Source organism: Heloderma suspectum, chromosome 1, assembly GCF_057233095.1.
Source record: "Heloderma suspectum isolate Gila_16-S chromosome 1, 16-S_ref, whole genome shotgun sequence".
Lineage (NCBI taxonomy): Eukaryota > Metazoa > Chordata > Lepidosauria > Squamata > Helodermatidae > Heloderma > Heloderma suspectum.
The window spans coordinates 239,469,780-239,494,821 of record NC_139458.1 but is presented as its reverse complement, the minus strand read 5'-3'; the positions used below and the strand labels follow the sequence as shown (position 1 = coordinate 239,494,821).

Here is a 25,042-nt window from a genome sequence, read left to right as displayed (position 1 = left end):
TACTTTCTTGGGCTCCAAGATCACCACAGACGGTGACTGTAGCCATGAAATTAAAAGACGCTTGCTCCTTGGGAGGAAAGCTATGGCAAACCTAGACAGCATAGTAAGAAGCAGAGACATCACCTTGCCAACAAAGGTCCGTCTAATCAATGCTATGGTTTTCCCAGTAGTAATGTATGGCTGTGAGAGCTGGACTATAAGGAAGGCTGAGCGCCGAAGAATGGATGCTTTCGAACTGTGGTGCTGGAGAAGACTCTTACGAGTCCCCTGGACTGCAAGGAGGTCAAATCAGTCCATCCTAAAGGAAATCAACCCTGAGTGCTCATTGGAAGGACAGATACTGAAGCTGAAGCTCAAATATTTTGGCCACCTAATGCGAAGAGAAAACTCTCTGGAAAAGACCATGATGCTGGGAAAGACTGAAGGCAAAAGGAGAAGGGGACGGCAGAGGATGAGATGGCTAGATAGCATCTCCAATGCAATGAATATGAACTTGAGCACGCTCCGGGAGAGAGCGGAAGACAGGAAGGCCTGGCGTGCTATGGTCCATGGGGTTACGAAGAGTCGGACATGACTGAACGACTGAACAACAAAGTACTAGACGATAAATGATACCTATTCCACAATACTGAAAATGGTAGGAATTCATCATCCAAATCTATTAGTTGATCTAAAGTATAAATTCCATTGTCAGCCCAGCTCTTCCACATAAAACCTTCTCTCTGTATTTTCAAGACTGGATTCTCCCTTAAAGTTAATGTAGCATGAGAATATGGATCAAACGGCAGCTGATGAGACACTGCATGCCAAGTCTCTCTCACTGCTGAAATTGTTAGTGGAGCCATTCCTTTCTTTTTAATATATTTAGATCCTAACGCTATCCACCCAGAAGAAGTACCAATTAAGTTGACTCCAAAACAACCCATGGAGGATTATTAAAAGAGTTATTTTCCTGTCATTGGTATGAATTAAAAAATAAGCCTTATGATATAAACTAAGATCTGGAAAATTAAATCCTCCCTGATCCTGAGTTGACTCTTTGGCAATTTCCTCTTCCAGGTGATTGAGCTCACTATTCTCCTTATATGTGAAACTGCACAGAACCAGCAAAGAACACAGTGGCTGTCTTTACATGAGGCATTTGTAGTGCACTCGTGATTGGTCGCTCACGGAAGTTTGTTGGTCATTTACATGACGCCGTCAACCTCCAGGGCACATCCAGCTGTAGTTGATCTTTATCCCACTAAACCCCTGAGATAATCCACTATTTAGATGTAAATTCACTTTAATGGCTGTGTGTAAATGTGTGATTTCGCGATAACCACAACCTAGGAAGAAGAAGCCATTGGGTAGAGTAGGAAAATCACAGTTGCCCTTCCCCACCCCACCCCTCCTCCAGTGTGTCTGCCCGTTGACCTGGGCTGGGAGGAGAGTTTTCTTGGCCGGGCTAGGAGAGGCTCAAAGTGAGCGTGGAGCTAGCCAAGGGAGGAAGAAGAAGACAGCGACTCCCCATGTAAACGGCTGACACCAACAAAGCCACCCCACCCACCCCTGCGCTGGAGAGAGAGAGAGAGATACTTGAATCCCTCAGGAGACCCCTGATTCACCACTTGTTCTCTGCCCCAAGGCTGCAGAGAACGTGTCTGTGTAAAGAGCTGATCTTTATCACGCTTAGGGGATTTCTACTCCAGCCTAAAATCCTACATTTGAAACTGGGCTTTCCACTTCCGTTTTAAATGCAGGATCACAACTGATTCCCTTTACACTCGCTTCTTTCTCTGTAGATGGCCATTCCCATAGCGTTATGTTTCCGTGAAGAGGCATTACACATGCTCCAGGTTCACTGATACTTGCTTCTGGGTTCCTGCCCTTTTCCCTCCCCATGCACAGTACTGGTGGATGGGGACTGACACGCTGACAGCCCCCCTACCGATCCCCCTGGGCCCCGCTTCCCACTTCCATGCTTTTGGTTGGTCCCTGCTGCTCTGCCGCTCCTCCGCTCTGCCACCCCCCCCTTGCTGCTGCTCTGCCATTCTGCCGCTCTGTTTTGAACAGGCAGGCTGAAAATGGCGAGGAGCCAAAATGGCGCAGGAGCAGGAAGGCTGAACGCCCATCAAACCTTCGTCACCACCTTCGACACATGGCCACGCCCCCAACAACCACACTCAGCGCTTCATTCCCACTAAGGGAGAAATATACGGGGAGGACATGGCGCTCCATTTGTGCATATCTGGAAAAATACCCCATTAGGTGAGAGGAAATAGTGGAATAACGACTGGACAATGATGACGTCGTGTAATGGACCCGCACAATTCAGCGAGTGAGCAACCATGAATGCGCAATAAACTTGAGGTGTAGAGATCCCCTTAGAATGCGGAAACAGAAGCCTTGGTACACTGCAAAATAAACAGCCTTGTGTGATGAACCCCAATTTCTTACCTGTAACTGTTCTTTGAGGGGATTCCCATACATCTTGCCCTCCACTCCTTCAGTAGAATTCTGTGCAGGTGGTCACAGCCAAATCATCAATAGATGCACCTGAACAGGAAGGCACAGTCTCCAGACCACCCTTTCACCCCATAAAAGCCATGCAGTGCACATAGTGAGAGAAAAGGAGCCAGTACTTGCAATATTCCAGAGGTTTCTAAAAGGTTCTGTCTATGGTCTGTGCAGGAGGCGCATCCCCATATTTGTGACTAAATATAAAGAATCCATTCAAAGAAAAACTGTTTTCCCCTGTATCCAAGTATTTTTAGCTATTTTTCCAATTATAGTTCTAAAAGTCTGTAGCTTTGAGTACTAGAAACCTTTTTTTTAAAAAAAATCTGGGATTTGGCAGGATTCTTATAGAGTCTATGGGCCAAATAAAGGTGCACTGTGGTGTTGAACTCCTCACACCCAATCCAGTTTCCTACATTGTAGTGTAGACTAGAAGAATTGCCTGTTACTCTCTTTCCCCCCCCCCCGTTCTTTTCTGGTCTGTAATTATATACAGCAAGGTAATAATATCTGTAATCATCTATAGGGAAGGAATATGGCAGCGCAGATGCAAGGTGGCTACACTCTGATCCTACTATTGTCTCACTAGAGATTCTAACTGTTTTTCTGGATGGCCTTTTCGCATTGATTCTCATTTATGCAATTCTCAAACAGAAGCATTACCGGTAAGTATTTTTAAATAACGTTAATCAATTTTGTCACAAATACTTTGACTATAATTTTTCATTCTCTTAGGGCGCAATCCTATACATGTTTAGACAGAAAAAAGTCCTACAACTCCCAGCATGTCCCAGCCAAATGACAGCCATAGATGCAATGTTAATTTCAAGCTGCAATAACAGAGTGAAGTGAAACAAGAGATGCTTTTTAACTGTGAAGAAATTGCAGTTGCTTGTTCTTTTCCCAGGAATAAAAATGGCTGCTACAAACTTGTAGTTCTATGGAAATCGCATTCATATTATGTGTAATGTTTTGTCTGGTACTATGTTAGAAATTGAATTATATCATCCTCAGAAACCAATTCAAGGGTATGTCTCATAGATCTTACAGAGACTGGATGCTTAGGTGATGTTAAGTTCAAATATCCAAAAACAGGCTGCTCCTGAAAATCAGTAGCTGCATTTCAAAAGTAAGATTCGAGAAAGTAATAAAACTTTAAAATGTACTGTTAAAGTTTTCTGAGTCTATCAAGCATGTTAACCTTTTTATAACAGTATGGATTTAAAAGAAAATTACAATGAAAGCTAAAATTTCAGAATCTTAACAAGATTGGTTTTAATGAGGGGGAGAAATATTAAAAATGGGAAAAGAGGCAGTGACTGTGTTGTCATCCTTACATGTTAACGTCTCTGTAGTCAGTTTATATCTACCTTTGATTTCTAGTTTTCTGTTTCCTTGTGGTCTCTGTGCAGTCCCACATAAGGATTCTGTGCCTGTGCAACATTCCAAATGTTCCAGAACACATTTTGGTGGGAGGCCAACTCCCACTCCTCAGGACACATGCTCAAAGAGGTGTGGTCCCTGCCTTCCTGTTCTGTTCATTCTTGAGTGGTTGATGGTTGTGTTGTTGGAACTTTCTGATAGATCCACTCCTTTGAAGAGCTAGGCATTCCCCCCTTGCTTTTTTCCCCTTTTCCCTTTCCTCTCTCTTTAGTCCTTTTCCTCTTTGTAGCATTGTGTTTTATTTCACTTGGGCGATATTTGTGTTGGCCAGGCCTCCCGCCAAAATGTTTCATTACCTAAATAGAAGGTTCTAAAAGTTGCTCTGCATGGGCACAGAGTCCCATACACATGACTGCTGAACAGATGACCACTCAAAGTTACAGGTAAGCACCCAGATTTTTTTCCTCAAGAGTACACTGAAATAAAGTCAAGGATTTTAAAAAACTGATATATTCCTTAAGGCCAGAAACTTATTTCAAATTAAGATTACAATTTTTATTATTTTTTACAATTCAAAGACCGTTCCACACTTCTGATATTAATAGTTGAAATGACATTATTTACCTTGCATATTTATTGGTTTATCTAGCTATTAAAATGCAATTAGTTATATGCATGTATGAGATATATGGTTCTAATTTCATTATTCTTTTGCAGACACTTCATGCAAATTACATTATGTATTTGTGAATTATATGGTGGATGGATGACCTTTTGTCCAGAGTGGCTCATTGGAAGCCCCAACTTAAACACCAGTAACTGGCTTTATCTGTGGGTCTATTTGGTATTTTTTAATGGTATTTGGGTAGTTATCCCTGGATTTTTATTAATGCAATCTTGGATAGCACTCAGTAAAATGCATCAAGAACTATCGAACAGCAAAAAATGTCAATGATCTAGGCATTATAAGTTGTAGGGACTTAGTGGAGAGCAGGAGGTAGAGTGTCCTAGGACCCCTCCTCTCCTTTGACACACTGGCACATTGCCTGGCACATTGCCATTGCACTTTTGCTAATATGTGACCAGGCCAGTTATGTCCATCCAAGGGCCTGCTGGAGTCCTACACCTCACTGTCGAGCATTTGCTCTTCCCTCAAACCCCTGGCAGAGAGGTTATTCCCAGAAGCAGCAGCAGTGGAGCTGCACACAGGGATATGGGGGAAATATAGGCTGCTGGGAAAGTAAGATGTCTTCCTGTAATGGCCATTTCTACTGAGTCATTGGGGACAATTTTGCTGAGCCCTTCCAGTTACGTTATCTTGGGCCAAACCAAATGTTATATGGGAATTCTGCAATTTAGATATCCCAATGTTTTTGCTTTTTTAGTTTAATGCAGCTGTGGGAGTGTATGTGTGTCTCTGAACTGATTGGACCAGTGGTACTGGAGTGGAGGAGACTTTTCCCCCTCCCCCCGCTGCATCATTTTCCTCTATCTAAATCACTACCCCCCTGCAGTTAGCCTGGTGTTGGGGGATTCAAGTATCTATCTTTGTGGGGGATTCTTGTAGGGCTAACAGTAGTTTTGGGTGAGGTGTGATTTAAATGAGAAAATGGTATGGGAGAAGAGGGATAAGGCCTTCCCTCACCCATTCCAACCAGATTTGGAGTGCCCCTCCCCCAGATGCATTAAAGCAAAAACAAAAATGTCTGGAGGTAAAACAAAAATGTTTGAAGGTGCAATCAAATATCTCCTGTGCAGCATGTGTATATACTTGATGCTTCTCTGTTCCTCTGACAAGTGCAGTAAGAATGTGCACTTTTCTCTGGAATCTGGTTAAATAGAAGCCCTATGCAGGCATTCGCCTGTTGGCATGTAGGGAGGGAGACGTGGTCACGCATGTAAGTTCTGTCCCCAGCATCCCCGCACACCTGTACCCAGTAAGACTTTCCCGTGTTGAGTGTGAATGTCTGAAGTGTTGGATAATAGGAGCAATCCCGCATGCTTCCAGACACTTGGGGGCGATTGAGAACGGGTTGTAACAACAGCCACTTGTCTTGTTCATCCCCCCTGTCCTCCTGTAACTTGATCAATTCCATTCTACTCTCTCCCCTTCCTCTTCGCCTCTGCAACAGACAACATGTGCTCTATCCCTGAGGGAAACAAGTATTCATATCTCATGCCCTACAGCTTTAGGGGGTGCTTGTAGTTAAACAGTGTTAGATAGTCTTCTTTGACAAAGTGTATAAAAGCACTAATAAAGTAAGTTGATTTGAACTTCTTCTAAGCTGGCTCTAGCCTGTGTTTATTTCTTCTAATACTTAAATGCTGTGTAACCATGGTTTTGTTGTATAAAGCAGCTCTGCTATACACCACACCAGACTTTCCAACATGAAGAGGACTCTGTAAGCACATTCAGAGTTCCCATGATTGTGAACCCTGCCTTGGGGCTCCATCGTGGGAACTCTGTAAGTGCATTCAGCTGAAAATGCATACGAAGTCATCTTTAGACCTTCGTGTTCAATGGGCAGGAGGAGAAGCCGGGGGTGGGGTTTATGTGCACGCCAACATCCCCTTCCACATTTTAGCTCTACAAGCAAGCAAAACACCTTTCATAGGGCTGTTCCTTCAGCGTTATTGTTTTCCGCTACGTATCAGAGGATTTTTGCAAGTTGCTTCCTCTCTTCTGGAGCTTCTTCAAGTTCTTCCAATTCCCTGTTACCTTCAGAATAATTTTCCTGGGCTGGTTCTCTATCTCTGTAAAAACGTAAGAGCCAGAAGAGACTGGTAAGTGCTTCCAAATATAATGCAAGATCCTCTTTGCTGGAGTTGATCATTCATGTCCACAAAAGCTTTTACGTTTCTCAGCTGGATCTGTTTTTCAGGTGCAGTCTCACCCCTTCAAATTACAGTGCTACGTTCTCCGATATCAAACATAATATGTCAGGTATAGTGATCTCCTTCTAAAAAATAATAATAAAAAAATAAGGATGTGTGTTAACATATTTGACTGTATTTTCTCCAGATTTTTTTGGATAAAGAAAATAAACAAAAGCCAGTACTGGTTCTAAGAATAAGATAAGGGTCATTTTAAACATGTAGTGTGCATCTGTGGAATCCCTGTTTACAGCTGATGCAAGTGCTTGAAGAACCACTTATTTATCCTAAAATCCACAGACGGGCAATACCTTTTTATTAGGACCAACTGTTGTTGTTTTTTCGTTCATTCGCTTCCGACTCTTCATGACTTCATGGACCAGCCCACGCCAGAGCTTCCTGTCGGCTGTCGCCACCCCCAGCTCGCCTAAGGTCGAGTCCGTCACCTCCAGAATATCATCCATCCATCTTGCCCTCTTCCTTTTGCCTTCCACTTTCCCTAGCATCAACATCTTCTCTAGGGTATCCTGTCTTCTCATGATGTGGCCAAAGTACTTTAGTTTTGCCTTTAATATCATTCCCTCAAGTGAGCAGTCTGGCTTTATTTCCTGGAGTATGGACTGGTTTGATCTTCTTGCAGTCCAAGGCACTCTCAGAATTTTCCTCCAGCACCACAGTTCAAAAGCATCTATCTTCCTTTGCTCAGCCTTCCTTATGGTCCAGCTCTCGCAGCCATAGGTTACTATGGGGAATGCCATTGCTTTAACTATGCAGACCTTTGTTGTCAGTGTGATGTCTCTGCTCTTCACTATTTTATCAAGATTTGTCGTTGCTCTCCTCCCAAGAAGTAAACATCTTCTGATTTCCTGGCTGCAGTCAGCGTCTGCGCCTAGAAAGACAAAGTCTGTCACTGCCTCCATGTTTTCTCCCTCTATTTGCCAGTTATCAATCAAGCTGGTTGCCATAATCTTAGGGTTTTTTTTTAGGTTTAACTGCAACCCAGCTTTTGCACTTTCTTCTTTCACCTTCGTCACAAGGTTCCTCAGCTCCTCCTCACTTTTCAGCTATCAAAGTGGTATCATCTGCATATCTGAGACTGTTAATGTTTCTTCCAGCGATTTTAACTTCAGCCTTGGATTCATCAAGCCCAGCACGATGCATGATGTGTTCTGCATACAGGTTGAATAGGTAGGGTGAGAGTATACAACCCTGCCGCACTCCTTTCCCAATCTTAAACTAGTCCGTTGTTCCGTGGTCTGTTCTTACCGTTGCTACTTGGTCATTATACAGATTCCTCAGGAGGCAGACAAGATGACTTGGTATCCCCATACCACCAAGAACTTGCCACAATTTGTTATGATCCACACAGTCAAAGGCTTTAGAATAGTCAATAAAGCAGAAATAGATGTTTTTCTGACACTCCCTGGCTTTCTCCATTATCCAGCGGATATTGGCAATTTGGTCTCTAGTTCCTCTGCCTTTTCTAAACCCAGCTTGTACATCTGGCAATTCTCATTCCATGAATTGCTAGAGTCTACATTGCAGGATCTTGAGCATTACCTTACTGGCATGTGAAATAAATGCCACTGTTTGACAGTTTGAACATTCTTTAGTGTTTCCCTTTTTTGGTATGGGGATATAAGTTGATTTTTTCCAATCTGCTGGCCATTCTTGTGTTTTCCAAATTGCTGGCATATGGCATGCATCACCTTGACAGCATCATCTTGCAAGATTTTAAACAGTTCAGCTGGGATACCATCGTCTCCTGCTGCCTTGTTATTAGAATGCTTCTTAAGGCCCAATCAACCTCACTCTTCAGGATGTCTGGCTCTAACTCACTGACCACACCGTCAAATCTATCCCTGATATTATTATCCTTCCTATACAGATCTTCCTTATATTCTTGCCACCTTTTCTTGATCTCTTCTGCTTCTGTTAGGTCCTTGCCATCTTTGTTTTTGATCATACCCAGTTTTGCCTGGAATTTACCTCTGATGTTTCTAATTTTCTGGAAGAGGTCTCTTGTCCTTCCTATTTTGTTATCTTCTTCCACTTCTGTGCATTGTTTGTTTAAAAATAATTCCTTATCTCTTCTGGCTAACCTCTGGAATTTTGCATTTAATTGGGCATAACTCCCCCTATCACTGTTGCCTTTTGCTTTCCTTCTTTCTTGGGCTACTTCCAGTGTCTCAGCAGACATCCATCTTGCCTTCTTGGTTTTCTTTTTCTTTGGGACGTTTTTTGTTGCCGCCTCCTGAACAATGTTGCGAACTTCTGTCCATAGTTCTTCCGGGACCCTATCTACTAAATCTAGTCCCTTAAATCTATTCTTCGCCTCCACTGCATATTCATGAGTAATATTAGTGAGCTCATATCTGACTGATCTGTGGGTCTTCCCTATTCTCTTTAGTCTGATTCTAAATTGTGCAAAAAGAAGTTCATGATCTGAACTACAGTAAGCTCCAGGTCTTGTTTTTACTGACTGTATAGATGTCTGCCACCTTTGGCTACAAAGGATGTAGTCAATCTGATTTCGGTGTTGACTATCTGGTGAAGTCCATGTATAAAGTCGTCTCTTAGGTTGTTGGAAGAGAGTGTTTGTTATGCACAGTGAGTTGTCTTGGCAAAATTCTATCAGCCTATGTCCTACTTCATTTTGTTGTCCCAGACCATGCTTGCCTGTAATTCCAGGTGTTGTTTGACTACCCACCTTAGCATTCCAGTCTCCTGTAATGAAAATAACATCTCTTTTTGGCCTATTATCCAGTAGGTGCTGCAGATCCTCATAGAACTGATCTACTTCTGCTTCTTCAGCATCTGTGGTTGGGGCGTATATTTGGATCACTGTGATGTTAAATGGCTTACCCTGAATTCGAATTGAGATCATTCTATCGTTTTTTGGATAGTATCCAAGCACTGCTTTAGCCACTTTGTTATTAATTATGAAGGCTACCCCATTTCTTCTGTGGTCCTCTTGTCCACAGTAGTAGATCTGGTGGTCATCTGATGTGAAGTGGCCCATTCCAGTCCATTTCAGTTCACTGACACCCAAAATGTCTATATTTAATCTTGACATCTCCCCAATAACCACATCCAATTTGCCCTGGATCATAGATCTTACATTCCAGGTTCCTATGGTGTGTTGATCTTTAGATCATCAGATTCATCGTTCACCACCAGCACCATCGGCCACTAGCCGTCCTTTCGGCTTTGAGCTAGCTGCGTCATCACATCTGGGGCTAGTTGAACTTATCCTCTGTTCCTCCCCAGTAGCATTTTGACCATCTTCTGACCTGGGAGTCCCATCTTCCGATGGTATACCGACATCTCTCTGGTTGTACTGATCCATTTAGTTTTCACGGCAAGAATACTGGAGAGGGTTGCTGTTACCTTCCCCAGGGATCGTATTTAGTCTGGACCAACTAAAATCTCACAAAATAGCGAGCAAGCTTTCATGTTCTCCAAAACTTTGCATCAGGCTATATGGTGCAAAAAAGAAGGGATGGGGATAAGAGGAAAACCAAAAAAAGAAAAACTAGGCTGGATGTTGTGGACTTCATTTAAATCATTCTCAAGATAGAGACTGCAGACTAAGGGTACGATCCTATGCATGTTTAGACAGAAAAAAGGCCTACAACTTGCAGCATTCCCCAGCCAGCTATGGGGCATGCTGGGAGTTGTAGGCCTTTTCTCTGTCTAAACATGCATAGGATTGTGCCCTAAGTGAATTAGTCACTGCTAGGTGCTGCAGTTATCAGGTACACATAGGATTCTGGGACAACAGAACATTAATGATTTTCTACCATCCGAAGTGGGACTTCGCATATTGACGGTTATACTCTCTCCAACCATTTGGTAATACTATACAATTTGGCTTGAATTGGTTTTTTTAGTAACACCACCACCCATCATTAATCTCCAGTTTTGCTAATGTAAATAGTGCCATGTTTCTTTTTTACTTCTGCTCGCTTCCTAACCAGGAGCCTGTATGTTTTGCTCAAGCCTGGAGACAGACCTGGTTAACAGCTGGGCTTTATGTTATGAAAAATGGAGGTCGGCTGGTGCTCTGGCAGCTTGTTTTCAGCCATGAGTGCACGCTGCTGCAGAAGGCACATCCAAGGGGAAGAGCAAGGCTTGGGGAAGGGGAGACAGACTCATCTGAGCTGGAAAGCACATGTGCACGGAAAGGATTTAAAGATGGCACAGCCAGCTCCCACTCAGACAGGCAACCAGAGGAATGTGGGGGTGGTGTAGGATTAGTGACTCAGCAGCAGAAGTTGATCTGACAGCCTAGTTTCCTGGGCAGGCAGGCAGGCAGGGCTCCTGGCTTCCCCCTCCCTCCTCCCCCCACTTGAGGACAAAAGACTACAGCTTCCTTTGAGCCACTGGAGACTGCTTCTCAGAATTCAACTCGTGTCATGGCAATAGTGGCTGTTGAGCCTTGTATATAGAAAGCACTGGAGGGCTACCAGCTCCCAAAATGAGCATTTTATAGCCATATAGCAGGAGAGGGAGAATGTAGTTCTGGAGACTAGGAAACATAGCATCAGATGGAGTTTTTTTTAATCTCATGGCTTGTGTCCACCCAACAGTAATGTTCTCGCTCTAGGATACCTGCCATAAACTATCAGGGTTGAGCAGATCAATTCCCTCCACCTGGCCTCCATTTTACTGCTATTTTGGTGGGGGTTGTTTTCAGCAGACACCCTAACATTCCTTATGTCAGCTGCTCTCCACAAAAGACGTAAGTGATATACTAACACAGTCTGTTTGACTTACGGTTGCTTTTACACACTCTTTTCCCTTCTTTCTCACTAGCATGGTTGGGAAAGGTTTTTTAAGTGGAAGGCTGCATTCTGAGAAGCCTGAATACCAGCAGCGGGTAGGGCCAAAACCAAAAGTTGGGGAACAAGGGGCCACTGCCTGTAGCCATCGCTTTGAGGGGGAAAATACACATCCCAGTCATGACACTGGTTTGTAGCTCAAAGTCATCAAAGCTTCTTAAGGGGAGGGGGGATCTTCATGACAACTGAATGAGAAGCGTGTTGGAGTATTACCCGGATTCTCATGGAATTGGGTTTGCTCCATCAGGGACACACAAAGCAAGATAAGCTGAGTGTACCGTACCTTTACAATCTGGTTTTCAGGGGTCATACAGCGCTTGAAAGGAACATACTTCCTGGTTGGGTGGGGAGAGTAGAACTGAATGTCATCAACTGAGCAGGGGCTGCTCAACCAATGAGAGAGGCTTGTTCTCCCCACCCCGGTCCAGGGTCCCACCTTCTACTATATTATTATGAATTTTACCCATGCGTGCAGTTTTCCCTGAAGAAGCCAAAATCCCCCATTCTGGAGTGCAGTATCTGAAGGGTCCCCCTGAGAGCTTCCCCCCATCCCAATTTTGCCCCATTCCAGCAGTCAGTGATGGAGTTATTGCTCCCACCCCATTTTTCCCCATGTGCACGCTTTTGCCTTGAGAAGCCAAAATCCTTGATTCTGGAGTCTGGGAACTGAAGCCCCCCCCCCCCCCCAAGAGCAGCTCAGCTCCTCAGTTTTGCCCTATTCCAACACTTTGCCCTGGGCCGCATCTATATGGCACTGCTTTGACTCCCCAACCCATCACAACTGCACAGTGATTCGGCTTCGAGTCAGCATGCCCTACGATACACTCGCGATGTAGTGCACGGTTCCCTTACAGACTCGCCGTGCCCTTTGCGGGGGGCATTTTCATAGAATCATAGAATAGTAGGGCTGGAAGGGGCCCACAAAGCCATCGAGTCCAACCCCCTGCTCAATGCAGGAATCCAAGTCAGAGCATCCCTGACAGATGGTTGTCCAGCCTCATCTTGAACGCCTCCAGTGTGGGAGAGCCCACCACCTCCCTAGGGAATTGGTTCCATTGTCGTATTGCTCTAACAGTCAGGAAGTTTTTCCTGATGTTCAGCCGGAATCTGGCTTCCAGTAACTTGAGCCCATTCTAAAAATTATGCATTCTAAAAACTATGCAGTTTTCAGCTAGGGCAGGTCAGGGACAGGAACGTAAAGTTTCGTTCCAGCGGCCGAGGCTGGATGCTTTTATTTCAGGACTGGAGGAGAGTGGCGGGCCACCCCCTGTGGCTGTTGCAACGGCTGAAGATTACCATCCGGCAAGGAGAAGGCGGGAGAGCCTGACACCTGACCCCAAGAGTAGCAGCAGCAGGCAGGAGAGTATGGAAGGTTGGAAGCAAGCCTTGTGGGAAGCTCATGAATGGGAGGAAAGACTGATGATGCTCCAGATCGAAATTCTGGGGCTCCAGTTACGTCTTTTGGAAGAACAACTTCCCTCTGGCTTTCCTGATGAGACTGTTGCCCTAGTTGGTGACAGACGTTTTGGGGCTCTGAAAAATGCTGAGCCCCTGGCTGACTGAGTGAGTGTAGACCGGCAGTGTGATTCCTCATTTTGGGCTAATGCTCAGTAGGGGTGTACCAAACCCCGCTTACCTGGCTCCGCCGGGTTCCGCAGGTGGGCGGAGGTGATCCATTCCTCCCCCCCAGAATCCTGCCTGGCTGGCTCCGCTCTGCAGCCAGGATGCAGAGCCGCCAGCCGGGCCAACCCGCAGCGGGGCCTCCAGCCGCTGCCGGGCTGCCGCGGACGCAAATGGCGTCCTGTGTAGGGGACACCATTTGCGTCCCTACGCCGGCCCGTGATAGGCTACGTTTATTTTTACGTAGCCTATCTGCTTTAGCTGTGATAGGCTATGTAAATATATATGTAGCCTATCACGGGGCGACGTAGGAATGCAAATGGCGGCCACTACGATGGCCGCCATTTGCAGCTGCAGCAGCCCGGCAGCGGCTGGAACCACCGCCGCCGGAGCTGCAGCCAGGTAGGCTCCGTTTCGCGGGGCTTTCACAGGGTGGTGGGGCGAGGGGCTCTGTTCTGCCACGGATTCTGGGGGGCCGAATTCACTGGAATTTGGCCCCCCTGGGAACCGTGGCAGAATTCTCTAACATCCCTAATGCTCAGTGCTCTGGGAACAGGGGAAGAGTGAACTGGGCTGAAGAAAAATGTAGTAGCTCTCCCCCAGTTGCTAGTTGTGAGAGCTGGAAGGAAATCGGACACCTTAAAAGAGACTGCTTGAAGTTAGCAACAAAAGGGCAGCGGCCTTCAACTGCTTGGTTCCGCAGGTTGGGGGTTGTTATGACTGCCAAGTAATTGGACACTGGCCAAGAGACTGTCTGAAGCAGGCAAAGGGGAGGCAAAGCATAGCCCAGCCCAAGGTGGGAGGGAATATTTGCTCTGAGAAGCCCTTGTCCAGTCTAGAAGTCTCTGGCCGGAGTGAGATGAGAGAAAGATTGCTTAGCTCCAGCGAACCAGGAGGCAGCGACCTGCTGCCACTCACTGATGAGACAGTCGGCCCCTTACCAACCCCCTCAGTAGCACCTCCACCCAAGCCGACACTGCCGCCTGCTCCTTCGGCGTTGGTGCAACTGCTGCAGGGTGGACGGAGAGAGTGGGGCCAGAGGCAGTTCAGGGAGCCTGTCACGATTGACAGAGCGTTGCTGGTGGGATGTCTAGACACGGGGGCTCATGTCACTATAGTTGACCAGAAGTACATTGAAGAAGATCCCCTGTGGGAAAGGCAAACTCTCAGTGCAGATCCTTGCAACTTCCCGAGTCTTGAGGCTCCTAGTGCGTGGGTGAAAGTGGAATATCGGGGCTGGACAGGAGCGTTAGATGTCTTGGTTTGCGAAGGTGCTCTGCCTGGTGTCCCCCATAGTGTCACCGTGGGACTTGACTTATGGTTTAGAATGAAAGACAGTACCCACAGCCAAGCTGTCGAACTGCTGGAAGGAGTAGGAAGCAGGAAGGAGAAGGAGTGCTGCCCCCCTGAGGGGAGTGGGGCTGCTCCTCAAGCGCCGCTGGCTGTATGGGAAACGATGGAGCAAGAAGCTGGGACTTTGCTAGAGGTGGGGCGGGAGACAAGGGCTGAGGATGAAAGAGAGACGCTGTCCATAGAGACTGCGCTCAGCCCAACTCCTAACCCTGTTTAAGCCTCCGAGTCTACATTGCAGAAGCACCAAGGTGAAGTGGCATGGGGTGATATGATAGTGCTCCCTGCCCCTCCTGTGAACCCCTTTAGGGCACTTGGGACGTCTGATCAAGGATTTGCCTTAGGGGACAGTGGGGCAAAGTGGACTCTGCCAAGACAGTTAGTAGTGCCCCAGGTCCTTCAAGATCAGGCTTGTTGTTTAGCCCAAGAAGTTGCTGGGGGTGGGCAGTTATGAGATTCAGTGCCCTGTCTGCAACCCTGTTGGTTCTTCTGGACCTCTCAGTGGCTTTCGATACCATTGACCATGGCATCCTTCTGAATCCTTTATCTGGATTGGGTTTGGGAGGCACAGTTTTAAAGTGGTTCCAGTTCTTTCTGGAGGAGCAGTCTCAGAAGGTGGTGGTGGGAGACTTTAGCTCCACCCCATGGCCATTAGCCTGTGGGGTGCTGCATGGTTCTATCTTGTCTCCCATACTTTTTAACATCTACATGAAACTGCTGGAAACCTGTCGTTTCCATCTGCACATCCCAGGGAGGCTGCGGAACTCTTGAGCCAGTGTCTGGAGGCTGTTTTGGGATGGATGAGGGTGAAGAAGCGGAAACTTAATCCAGACAAGATGGAGGTTGGGAAACCAGCTACCTCGGATGGAGGTTTACAACTGGTCTTAGATGGGGTTTCACTCCCCCGAAAGACCAAGTCTGGGAGTCCTCCTGGACTCTGAGCTAACTGGGGAAGCCCAGGTGGCTGCGGTGTCCAGGAGTGGTTTTTACCAGCTTAGGCTGGTATGCCAACTGCAGCCTTATCTGGAAAGGACAGACCTTATCTCAGTTATCCACACACTAGTCACATCCAGGCTGGACTACTGGGGCTGCCTTTGAAGACAGTTCAGAAACTCCAGGTTGTCCAGAATGCAGCCACCCGAGTATTGGTGGGGGTGAGGCGATTTGATCACATAATGCCTATACTGTGCCAGCTGCACTGGTTACCGGTGCGTCTCTGAGCCCAATTCAAAGTGCTGGTTTTGACCTTTAAAGCTTTAAACGGTTTGGGACCAAGTTACTTGAAGGACTGCCTTCAACCATATCAGCTTGTCTGCACTTTAAGATCAGAAAGAGAGGCCCTTCTCATTTGTCCACCTGTGAGAGCAGTCAGGTGGGTGATCACACATGAGAAGGCCTTCTCTGCAGTGGCCCCACACCTCTGGAACAAGTTGCCATTGGAGGTCTGCCATGGTCTGTCATTGTAGACTTTTAAGGCGGCCTTGAAAACATATTATTTACCTTGGCCTTCTCTTGATATGACTATTTTTGCTATTACTGCTCTTAACATTGTTGCTGGTTTTATTGTTGGCTTTTATTGTTGTTTTTATCACTTTTAATATTTTAACTGTTTTTATGTATTTTATTGTTGTAAGCCGCCTTGGGAGGGCTTTTGCCCTGAAAGGCGGCCAAGAAATATTTTAAATAAAATAAATCATAAGTTCATTTATTTTGGGGAGGAAATCCTTTCCAGGCTTGGTTCTTCCATTAGCCGCCTGCCTAGCCCTGCCCTACCTCAGCTTGCAGGATTGGTTCACTCTCTGCCTTGATGACCTTGAAAGGAACTTGTAAATAAAACCAAAGCACATAGATTTACAGTGCAATGCTGTAGATATCTATGGGATTGAATTCAGTTACTCCCAGATAAACAGCCTTAGGGCATGTGGAGAGTAGAGGGGAGCAACATGCTTGCAACGGCTCCCCTCCACTTCCCAGTAACTTTGCCTTGCATCAGCCTGACACTGGACTGTGGAGGGAAGCCACCTGTTGAAGATCTCTAGCCAATCAGAACAGAGCACTATCTCCGAGCCCTTTTGAGCCCTTTGGCATCACAGAAATTTAAGCCGCCCTGCCACGAGGTGGTGGGCCGCGCCTGAAGGGGGCGACACCAAAGAGGGCCCTTCAGGATGCCATGAGGACGAGAGCGCTTTATACTTTCTTTCCTTTTTTTTTTAACTCTCTATTGACTGCCTGTTCTGTGTGAGTGGGGTGTCCCTGAGGGAGAGCAGGGATTCCTTGTACCTGTATCTCATTGTTTGCCCACCCTGGATTAGAGACAGGGGATCGGGGCTTCATGTAGCCAAAACTACAATTTTTTATTTTAATTATGGGGTTTTATTCTTTTATCCCCCTTCATGGATCACTGCCTTGTTGTGGCGAAGGGGCTTGCGTAACTCAGTGAAGCCATAAGCTATGCCGTGCAGGGCCACCCAAGACGGACAGGTCATGGCAGAGAGTTCTGACAAAATGTGGTCCACTGGAGAAGGAAATGGCAACCCACTCCAGTATTCTTGCCAAGAAAACCCCATGGAACGTATCACAAGGCTAAAAGAGATGACGCCGGAAGATGAGCCTCTCAGGTCGGAAGGTGTCCAATATGCTACTGGGGAAGAGCAGAGGGTATTTCCAAGTAGCGCCAGAAAGAGTGAAGCGGCTGGGCCAAAGCCGAAAGGACACTCAGCTGTGGATGTGTCTGGCGGTGAAAAGAAAATCCGATGCTGTAAAGAACAATATTGTTTAGGAACCTGGAATGTCAGATCAATGAATCAAGGTAAGCTGGAGGTGGTCAAACATGAGATGGCAAGATTGAATATCGACATCTTGGGAGTCAGCGAACTCAAATGGACAGGCATGGGCGAATTTAATTCAGGTGACCATCATATCTACTATTGTGGGCAAGAATCCCTTAGAAGAAATGAAGTAGCACTCATAATCAACAAAAGGGTGGGAAAAGCAGTACTGGGGTACAATCTCAAAAACGATAGAATGATCTCAGTACGAATCCAAGGCAAACCATTCAACATCACAGTAATTCAAGTCTATGCCCCAACCACTGAGGCCGAAGAAGCTGAGGTTGATCGGTTCTATGAAGACCTACAACACCTTCTAGAACTAACACCAAAAAAAGATGTCCTCTTCATCATAGGGGATTGGAATGCTAAAGTAGGAAGTCAAGAAATCACCGGGATAACAGGCAGGCATGGCCTTGGTGTACAAAATGAAGCAGGACAAAAGCTAATAGAGTTTTGCCAAGAGAACATGCTGATCATAGCAAACACTCTTTTCCAACAGCACAAGAGGCGACTCTACACATGGACATCACCAGAGGGTCAATATCGAAATCAGATTGATTATGTCCTTTGCAGCCAAAGATGGAGAAGCTCCATACAGTCAGTAAAAACAAGACCTGGAGCTGACTGTGGCTCAGATCATGAGCTGCTTCTTGCAAAATTTCGGCTTAAATTGAAGAACGTAGGGAAAGCCACTAAACCTTTCAGGTATGACCTAAATCATATCCCTGATGAATATACAGTGGAGGTGAGGAATAGATTTCAGGGATTAGACCTGATAGACAGAGTGCCTGAGGAACTATGGACGGAGGTCCGTAACATTGTTCAGGAGGCAGCAACGAAATCCGTCCCAAAGAAAAAGAAATGCAAGAAAGCCAAGTGGCTGTCTGATGAGGCTTTACAAGTAGCTCACGAAAGAAGGGAAGCGAAAAGCAAGGGAGAAAGGGAGAATATACCCAACTGAATGCAGAGTTCCAGAGAATAGCAAGGAGAGACAAGAAGGCCTTCTTAAATGAACAATGCAAAGAAATCGAGGAAAACAACAGAATGGAAAGACTAGAGATCTCTTCAAGAAAATTGGAGATCTCAAGGGAACGTTTTGTGCAAAGACGGGCATGATAAAGGACAAAGAAGGCAGGGACCTAACAGAAGCAGATGAGATTAAGAAGAGGTGGCAAGAATACACAGAAGAACTATACAGGAAAGATTTGAATGTCCCTGATAGCCATGATAGTGCGGTCACTGAACTTGAGCCGGACATCCTAGAGAGTGAAGTCAAGTGGGCCTTAGGAAGCATTAGTAACAACAAAGCTAGCGGAGATGACAGTATTCCAGCCGAGCTATTTAAAATCCTAAAAGATGATGCTGTTAAAGTGCTGCATTCAATATGCCAACAAATCTGGAACACTCAACAGTGGCCACAAGACTGGAAAAGGTCAGTTTACATTCCAATTCCAAAGAAGGGCAACACCAAAGAGTGTTCAAACTACCGCACAATTGCACTCATTTCACATGCCAGCAAGGTGATGCTCAAAATCCTACAAGCTAGGCTTCAGCAGTATGCGAACCGAGAACTACCGGAAGTACAAGCTGGGTTTAGAAGAGGCAGAGGAACTAGAGATCAAATCGCCAACATTCGCTGCATCATGGAGAAAGCAAGAGAATTCCAGAAAAACGTCTATTTCTGCTTCATTGACTACGCTAAAGCCTTTGATTGTGTGGATCACAACAAACTGTGGCAAATTCTTAAAGTGATGGGAGTACCAGACCACCTTACCTGTCTCCTGAGAAACCTGTACGAGGGTCAAGAAGCAACAGTAAGAACCAGAGATGGAACAACCGATTGGTTCAAAATTGGGAAAGGAGTACGACAAGGCTGCATATTGTCACCCTGCTTATTTAACTTATATGCAGAGTACATCATGAGAAATGCCGGGTTGGATGAATCAGAGATCGGAATTAAGATTGCCGGGAGAATTATCAACAACCTCCGATATGCAGACGATACCACCCTAATGGCAGAAAGCGAAGAGGATCTCAAGAGCCTCTTGTTGAGGGTGAAAGAGGAGAGTGCAAAAGCTGGTTTGAAACTCAACATTAAAAAAACTAAGATCATGGCATCTGGCCCTATCACTTCCTGACATATAGAAGGGGAAGAAATGGAAGCAGTGACAGATTTTACTTTCTTGGGCTCCAAGATCACCGCAGACGGTGACTGTAGCCATGAAATTAAAAGACGCTTGCTCCTTGGGAGGAAAGCTATGGCAAACCTAGACAGCATAGTAAGAAGCAGAGACATCACCTTGCCGACAAAGGTCCGTCTAATCAAAGCTATGGTTTTCCCAGTAGTAATGTATGGCTGTGAGAGTTGGACTATAAGGAAGGCTGAGCGCCGAAGAATGGATGCTTTCGAACTGTGGTGCTGGAGAAGACTCTTACGAGTCCCCTGGACTGCAAGGAGGTCAGATCAGTCCATCCTAAAGGAAATCAACCCTGACTGCTCTTTGGAAGGACAGATAATGAAGCTGAAGCTCCAATATTTTGGCCACCTAATGCGAAGAGAAAACTCCCTGGAAAAGACCCTGATGCTGGGAAAGACTGAAGGCAAAAGGAGAAGGGGACGGCAGAGGATGAGATGGCTAGATAGCATCACGGATGCAATGAATATGAACTTGAGCACGCTCCGGGAGAGAGCGCAGGACAGGAAGGCCTGGCGTGCTATGGTCCATGGGGTCACGAAGAGTCGGACACGACTGAACGACTGAACAACAACAATTCTTTTATCATGTTGTTCACCACTCCAAAATCTTTGATGTGGATCGGTATATAAATATTGTAAATAAATAAATAAACAGACATAGACTATGATGTTGCAACTGTTTTGTGAGCAAAAGAATGGGTTGGGGCTAATGAGGTAAACATTGTTTACTTGGACTTCCAAAAGGCTTTTGACAAAGTCCCTCTCCAGAGACTCCTGAGCAAACTTAGCAGTCATGGAATAAGAGCACAGGCCCTCTTATGCATCAGTAGCTGGTTAAAGAACAGAAAGCAGAGAGCAGGAATAAATGGTCAATTCTCCCAATGGAGGGAAGTAAATAGTGGGGTCCCACAGGGATCTGTATTAGGACCAATCCCTTTCAGCCTGTTCATAAATGATCTGGAATTAGGAGTCAGCAGTGAAGTGGCCAAGTTTGCGGATGACACCAAATTATTTAGGGTGGTTAAAACAAAAAGGGATTGTGAGGAGCTCCAAAAAAATCTCTCCAAACTGGGAGAATGGGCACCTAAATGGCAAATGCAGTTCAGTGTAAGCAAGTGGAAAGTGATGCACTTTGGGGCAAAAAATCCCAACTTCAAGTATAGCCTGTGGGGATCTGAGCTAGTGGTGATCGACCAGGAAAGAGTTCTTGGGGTTGTGGTGGACAGCTCAATAAAGATGTCAACCCAGTGTGCAGCTGCTGTAAAAAAACAGGCCAACTCCATGTTAGGCATAATTAGAAAAGGAATTGCGAATAAAACTGCCAATATCATACTGCCCCTGTACAAATCTATGGTGCAACCACTCTTGGAATACTGTGTCCCGTTCTGGTCACTGCACCTAAAAAAAAGATATTGCAGAGCTGGAAAAAGTGTAGAAAAGGGCAACTAAAATGATCAAGGGGCCAGAGCATCTCCCCTATGAGAGAAGGTTACAACAGCTGGGATTGTTTAGCTTGGAAAAAAGGAGGGTAACAGAGACATGATAGAGGTGTACAAAATTATACATGGTGTGGAGAATGTGGATAGGGAGACACTTTCATCCATCTCTCAAAATACTAGAACCCAGGGTCATCCTATGAAGCTGATTGGTGGGAGATTCAGGACAGATAAAAGGACGTACTTCTTCACACAGTGCATAGTTAAACTATGGAATTCGCTACCACAGGATGTAGTGATAGCCACCAATTTGGATGGCTTTAAAAGGGGGTTGGACAAATTCCTGGAGAAGGCTATCAATGGCTACTAGTCTTGATGACTGTGTGCTACATCCAGTACCAGAGGCAATGAGCCTATGTATACCAGTTGCTGGGGAACATGGGTGTGAGGGTGCTGTTGCACTGATGCCCTGCTTGTGGTTTCCTGGTTGACATTGGGTTGGCCACTGTGTGAACAGAATGCGGGACTAGATGAACCCTTAGTCTGATCCAGCATGGCTCTTAAGTTCTTAACTATCTCTTTTGTCAAATGCAACATAGATGCGCTACTCAAAGTTGGTTATGTGCTACAGAATCTACAGAAATGAGTTTATTTACAACATTTGTATACTGCTCCACATCTAAACAGATTCTGGGGCGATGAACAACAAAGGATCAAATGAACAAAAGATAAAAGAAGAATGAAACATGGTTTTATTGGCACTCTGTTTTTTAATCAAGGAAGGCTTCTTGGAATAGAGCTGTTTTTAGGAGGCACTGAAAACAATGTAGTGTTGGTGCCTGCATGACCTCCAGTGGCAGGGAGTTCCATAGGAAGGGAGCCACCACACTGAAGTCTCTTCTCTGGATGGACTCCAGTTGGGCCATAGGTCCATGTGGAACCACCAGGAGCATGCCCTCTGAGTTACCCAAGAAAATTTATCTGTGACCCAACCTAAAAGGATAGAACACTGCAGGCCTTCAAAATGCTTGCAAACCCAGGAGCAAGAAAAAAACAAACAACCTGATGAAGATGAGTGAAGTGCAAGTGCCATACCTGCACACATTTCACGGAAAGGGGAGAGTAAGAACACCTTAGGCTATCTCCACTCCCCTAACTGATGAAGTATCAGCCCGGAAAGAATTGGTATCCTTTCCAGTAATAGCAGCCTGCCCTGCCTCTGCTCAACCTAACCAGGATGAAGCATCCCACACACCCACCTTCCTTAGTGCCAGAAACCTGGAGAAAAGGGAGTGCGGAAGGTGAAGAAGACAGACTCCTAAAGGGCCCCCAAAGCTGCTGAAATTATGAGTATTATTAACAAAAACAGCCCCCCACCTCACCACGCCCTTTCTAGCCTCCGTAGAGGCGAAGCCCAAGGCCCAGTTGCCTCAGGGGCAGCCTTGGGGTGTGCTTGTGTGGGAGGGGTCATGCCAGGAGAGTGTAGGGCGGGGAGGGGCATCCCTCATCTACACTCATACTCAGGCATTCAGAGCCATACGCATTCAGAAGCCCCTCCCCCCGCTACAATTAGAAGACTGTTCTAAACGGGGAGGTTGCCCCTCCAACCTGCTGTGCCCCTTGGCTTGCCCTGCAGCAACGAGGCTTGGAGGGGACGGTCTGGGAAGGCAGTGGTGTGCTCTCAAGAGGAAGAGGGAAAGGGTCTTGACCCTTAAGTGCTGCCAGGGGGCCCTAGCTGGCCTCTTTCAGTCTCCTCCAGTAGCCGACTCCAGACACAGACAAAGGATTCTTTTCAAGGCTTTATTCCTTTTACAACTTAATAACTTTATCACCAGCGACTAAGCTATGAACAGCAGAGTAACCTATGCCCCTGGGTTGGAAACAGGTGGTCCCCGTTTGAACGAGAATCACTTGCAGACCCTGAACTTATGGGCTAGGGAGAGCCCCTCCCCTTTTCCCTTGGGTCCTCTGGAGCAACCGTTGCTTGTGCACCAAACGGGCGCTACGCCTCCTTTCCGCACCCTCCATAGCTTGTCGCTCTTTGCGTCTGCGTTGAGCATCCAGCCAGCCCTCTTCCCGTGCTCCTTCACTCCCAGGACCGCTATCTATGTCTGGAATGCCGGCAGGAGGAATCTCTGCCAGCTGCGGGGCCTGGGAGGGATGAGGGCGCTCCTCTCCCACGGACCGGCTGTTCCTCCTCAGAATCAGAACTGCTCTGGGGCTCTATGGGCTCAGTGTCCACCCTGACAAGCGCCTTCTAAGCCGCCTTCGAAAGTCCAGGGAGATGGTAAGCGGGGAGGCGCCGCCCTCGGCTTCCCTTTTTCATTTTGTTTTTCCTTCTCCGCGCCGGGAGCGAGCGACATGGGGAAATCCATTTTACAGTACCTGTGATCGAGCAGCCGGCGCCTCCCTCCGTTCCCCGTGCGCCAAACGGCAGCGGACAATACTGCGAGGCCCCAGTTATGCGCAAGCCTCATCCCTGGGGCCTTACAGTGCGGTCCTGCGCACGTCCATTCAGAAGCAAAGGCATCTTGTTCCCAGCCCGGTAGGTCTGCGCAGGATGGCGGGCTTGCTTCGTGTGTGGAAGGCGCTTAACGGAACAAGGAACTTCCGCCTCCGACGCCCGAGGGTGCCGCTCCACGTTTTATCTACGGCTGCACAGGAGCCAATCGGAGAATGGGAGGCGGGCGCACGCCTGACGTGGGCCGGGCGCTTCGCCTTCCCCCGCGCGCGCTTCGGCTTCGGCTGTCCCGGTTGGGCATCGGCTTCAGGACGCCCAGATGAGGGCGAGAGGCGGAGTCTCGCCGCGGCGCAGTGTTTGCTGCAGCCGGGAGAGGAGAGCTGAGCCGTGCCGCACTTCTGCGGGCGCCCTCGCTGGGAAGAGCGGGAGCCGCGCCCGCCCGGCCCGGGCGAATAGGTTTGTATGTCAGACGGCGAGCCGCGAGAGTGGTGGTTCCCCCCAAGACGCCGGTCCTGGGAATGCGTAGGAAGGCATGCTTGGGAAAGCAGGGCCGCTCCGCAGCACTTCTCGGCTCCGGCGGCGTCGTGGGGAAAGAGTCGGCCGCCCCGCCCGGATGTAAAGGGCGGTGCTGCGAGCGTTTGTACCTTGGGTTCAGGATTAGTCGGGCAGTCGAGCACGCGTGTTTCACGTGCGGGCGGGGCTGTTGGGGTTGGTGAAATACTGCCCGCGAGCTGTGTTTCGGTAGTTCTATCTATCAACGTTGGGGTGATTTTGCATGGAGCCTTGCTGAATAAGTAAATCCGAGGTTCATAAGCAATATTGTACCAGTGCGCTTCACTGCAAATTCTGGGCATTCTGGGCTGTGGGGGGTGGGGGAGCGGAGGGTGCAGTCCGTGCAAGTGCTGCTGGCCTGCGAAACCCTGATGTGCCCCTGCATCTCCTTTCTGTTGCTCTCTGAACTTCTGGTCTAGTGTTTAAAGTAGCCAAAGTAGTCCATGAATGAGTGGCCCTAAGAGAAAAGCCTACTAACTGCTTTGGTTAGCAGTTTGTTCAAAAGCCTATACTTATACATATTTGTCTTCATTTTATGGTACCTCAGTTGGAAGGAGAAGTGGGCAGGAAAGGGTACAGTTCTGCTCCCTTTCTGAAGCTGCTTTTCTTTAAAACAAAACATGCTGGTGTTACGCTTACAGGTGTTTGCACCTAATGCAATAGCTCCTGTGGCAGAATTCTCTAAGCAGCAAGTACACACACACACACGTGCACATGGACACACACACATGTGCGCACGCACGCACGCACACACGCACACACACGCACATATACATATATATATACATATATATATACATACATATACATAGAGGTTGGTGTATGTTGGAGGGACTCCGGCCATGAGTCACTTAACCTGGACTTAAAGGGTTAATATGTACCTGAGTCAAGTGGGAGGGGTCTCTGGGAGATGTATTGCCATTTCCTTGTTGCCTCCCCCTACTCTCCTATTCCTTTTTCCTACTTCCTCCTGCAAGGGATGCTGACCATGGGGC

General features: G+C 46.9%; 2 protein-coding genes and 1 long non-coding RNA gene across 8 annotated transcripts in view; 2 read left to right on the top strand and 1 right to left on the bottom strand.

Annotated features, from left to right (window-relative positions):
- The window catches only part of EBPL (EBP like), a 32,210-nt gene extending 24,880 nt beyond the window's left edge, over positions 1–7,330 (top strand). Inside the window, exons 3-4 of one of the 2 annotated variants that reach the window (XM_084821458.1) lie at positions 3,026–3,164; positions 4,600–7,330. In XM_084821458.1, the coding sequence (XP_084677584.1) occupies positions 3,026–3,164; positions 4,600–4,837 (377 nt within the window). In that variant the 3' untranslated portion in view covers positions 4,838–7,330. Of the gene's footprint in view, positions 1–3,025 lie in introns of both variants that reach the window. The other variant, XM_084821466.1, reaches the window with a different exon arrangement.
- The window catches only part of LOC146358838 (uncharacterized), a 46,351-nt gene extending 22,699 nt beyond the window's left edge, over positions 1–23,652 (bottom strand). The window contains exon 1 of the long non-coding RNA XR_014785974.1: positions 23,420–23,652. This is a non-coding gene — a long non-coding RNA (uncharacterized LOC146358838). The remainder of the gene's footprint in view (positions 1–23,419) is intronic.
- A 190-nt stretch (positions 23,653–23,842) lies between these two features.
- The window catches only part of LOC146358837 (RCC1 and BTB domain-containing protein 1), an 89,669-nt gene continuing 88,469 nt past the window's right edge, over positions 23,843–25,042 (top strand). For all 5 annotated transcript variants that reach the window (XR_014785950.1, XR_014785951.1, XM_084821371.1 and 2 more), the window contains exon 1: positions 23,843–23,951. The gene's annotated coding sequence lies outside the window, so the exon portion shown is untranslated. The remainder of the gene's footprint in view (positions 23,952–25,042) is intronic.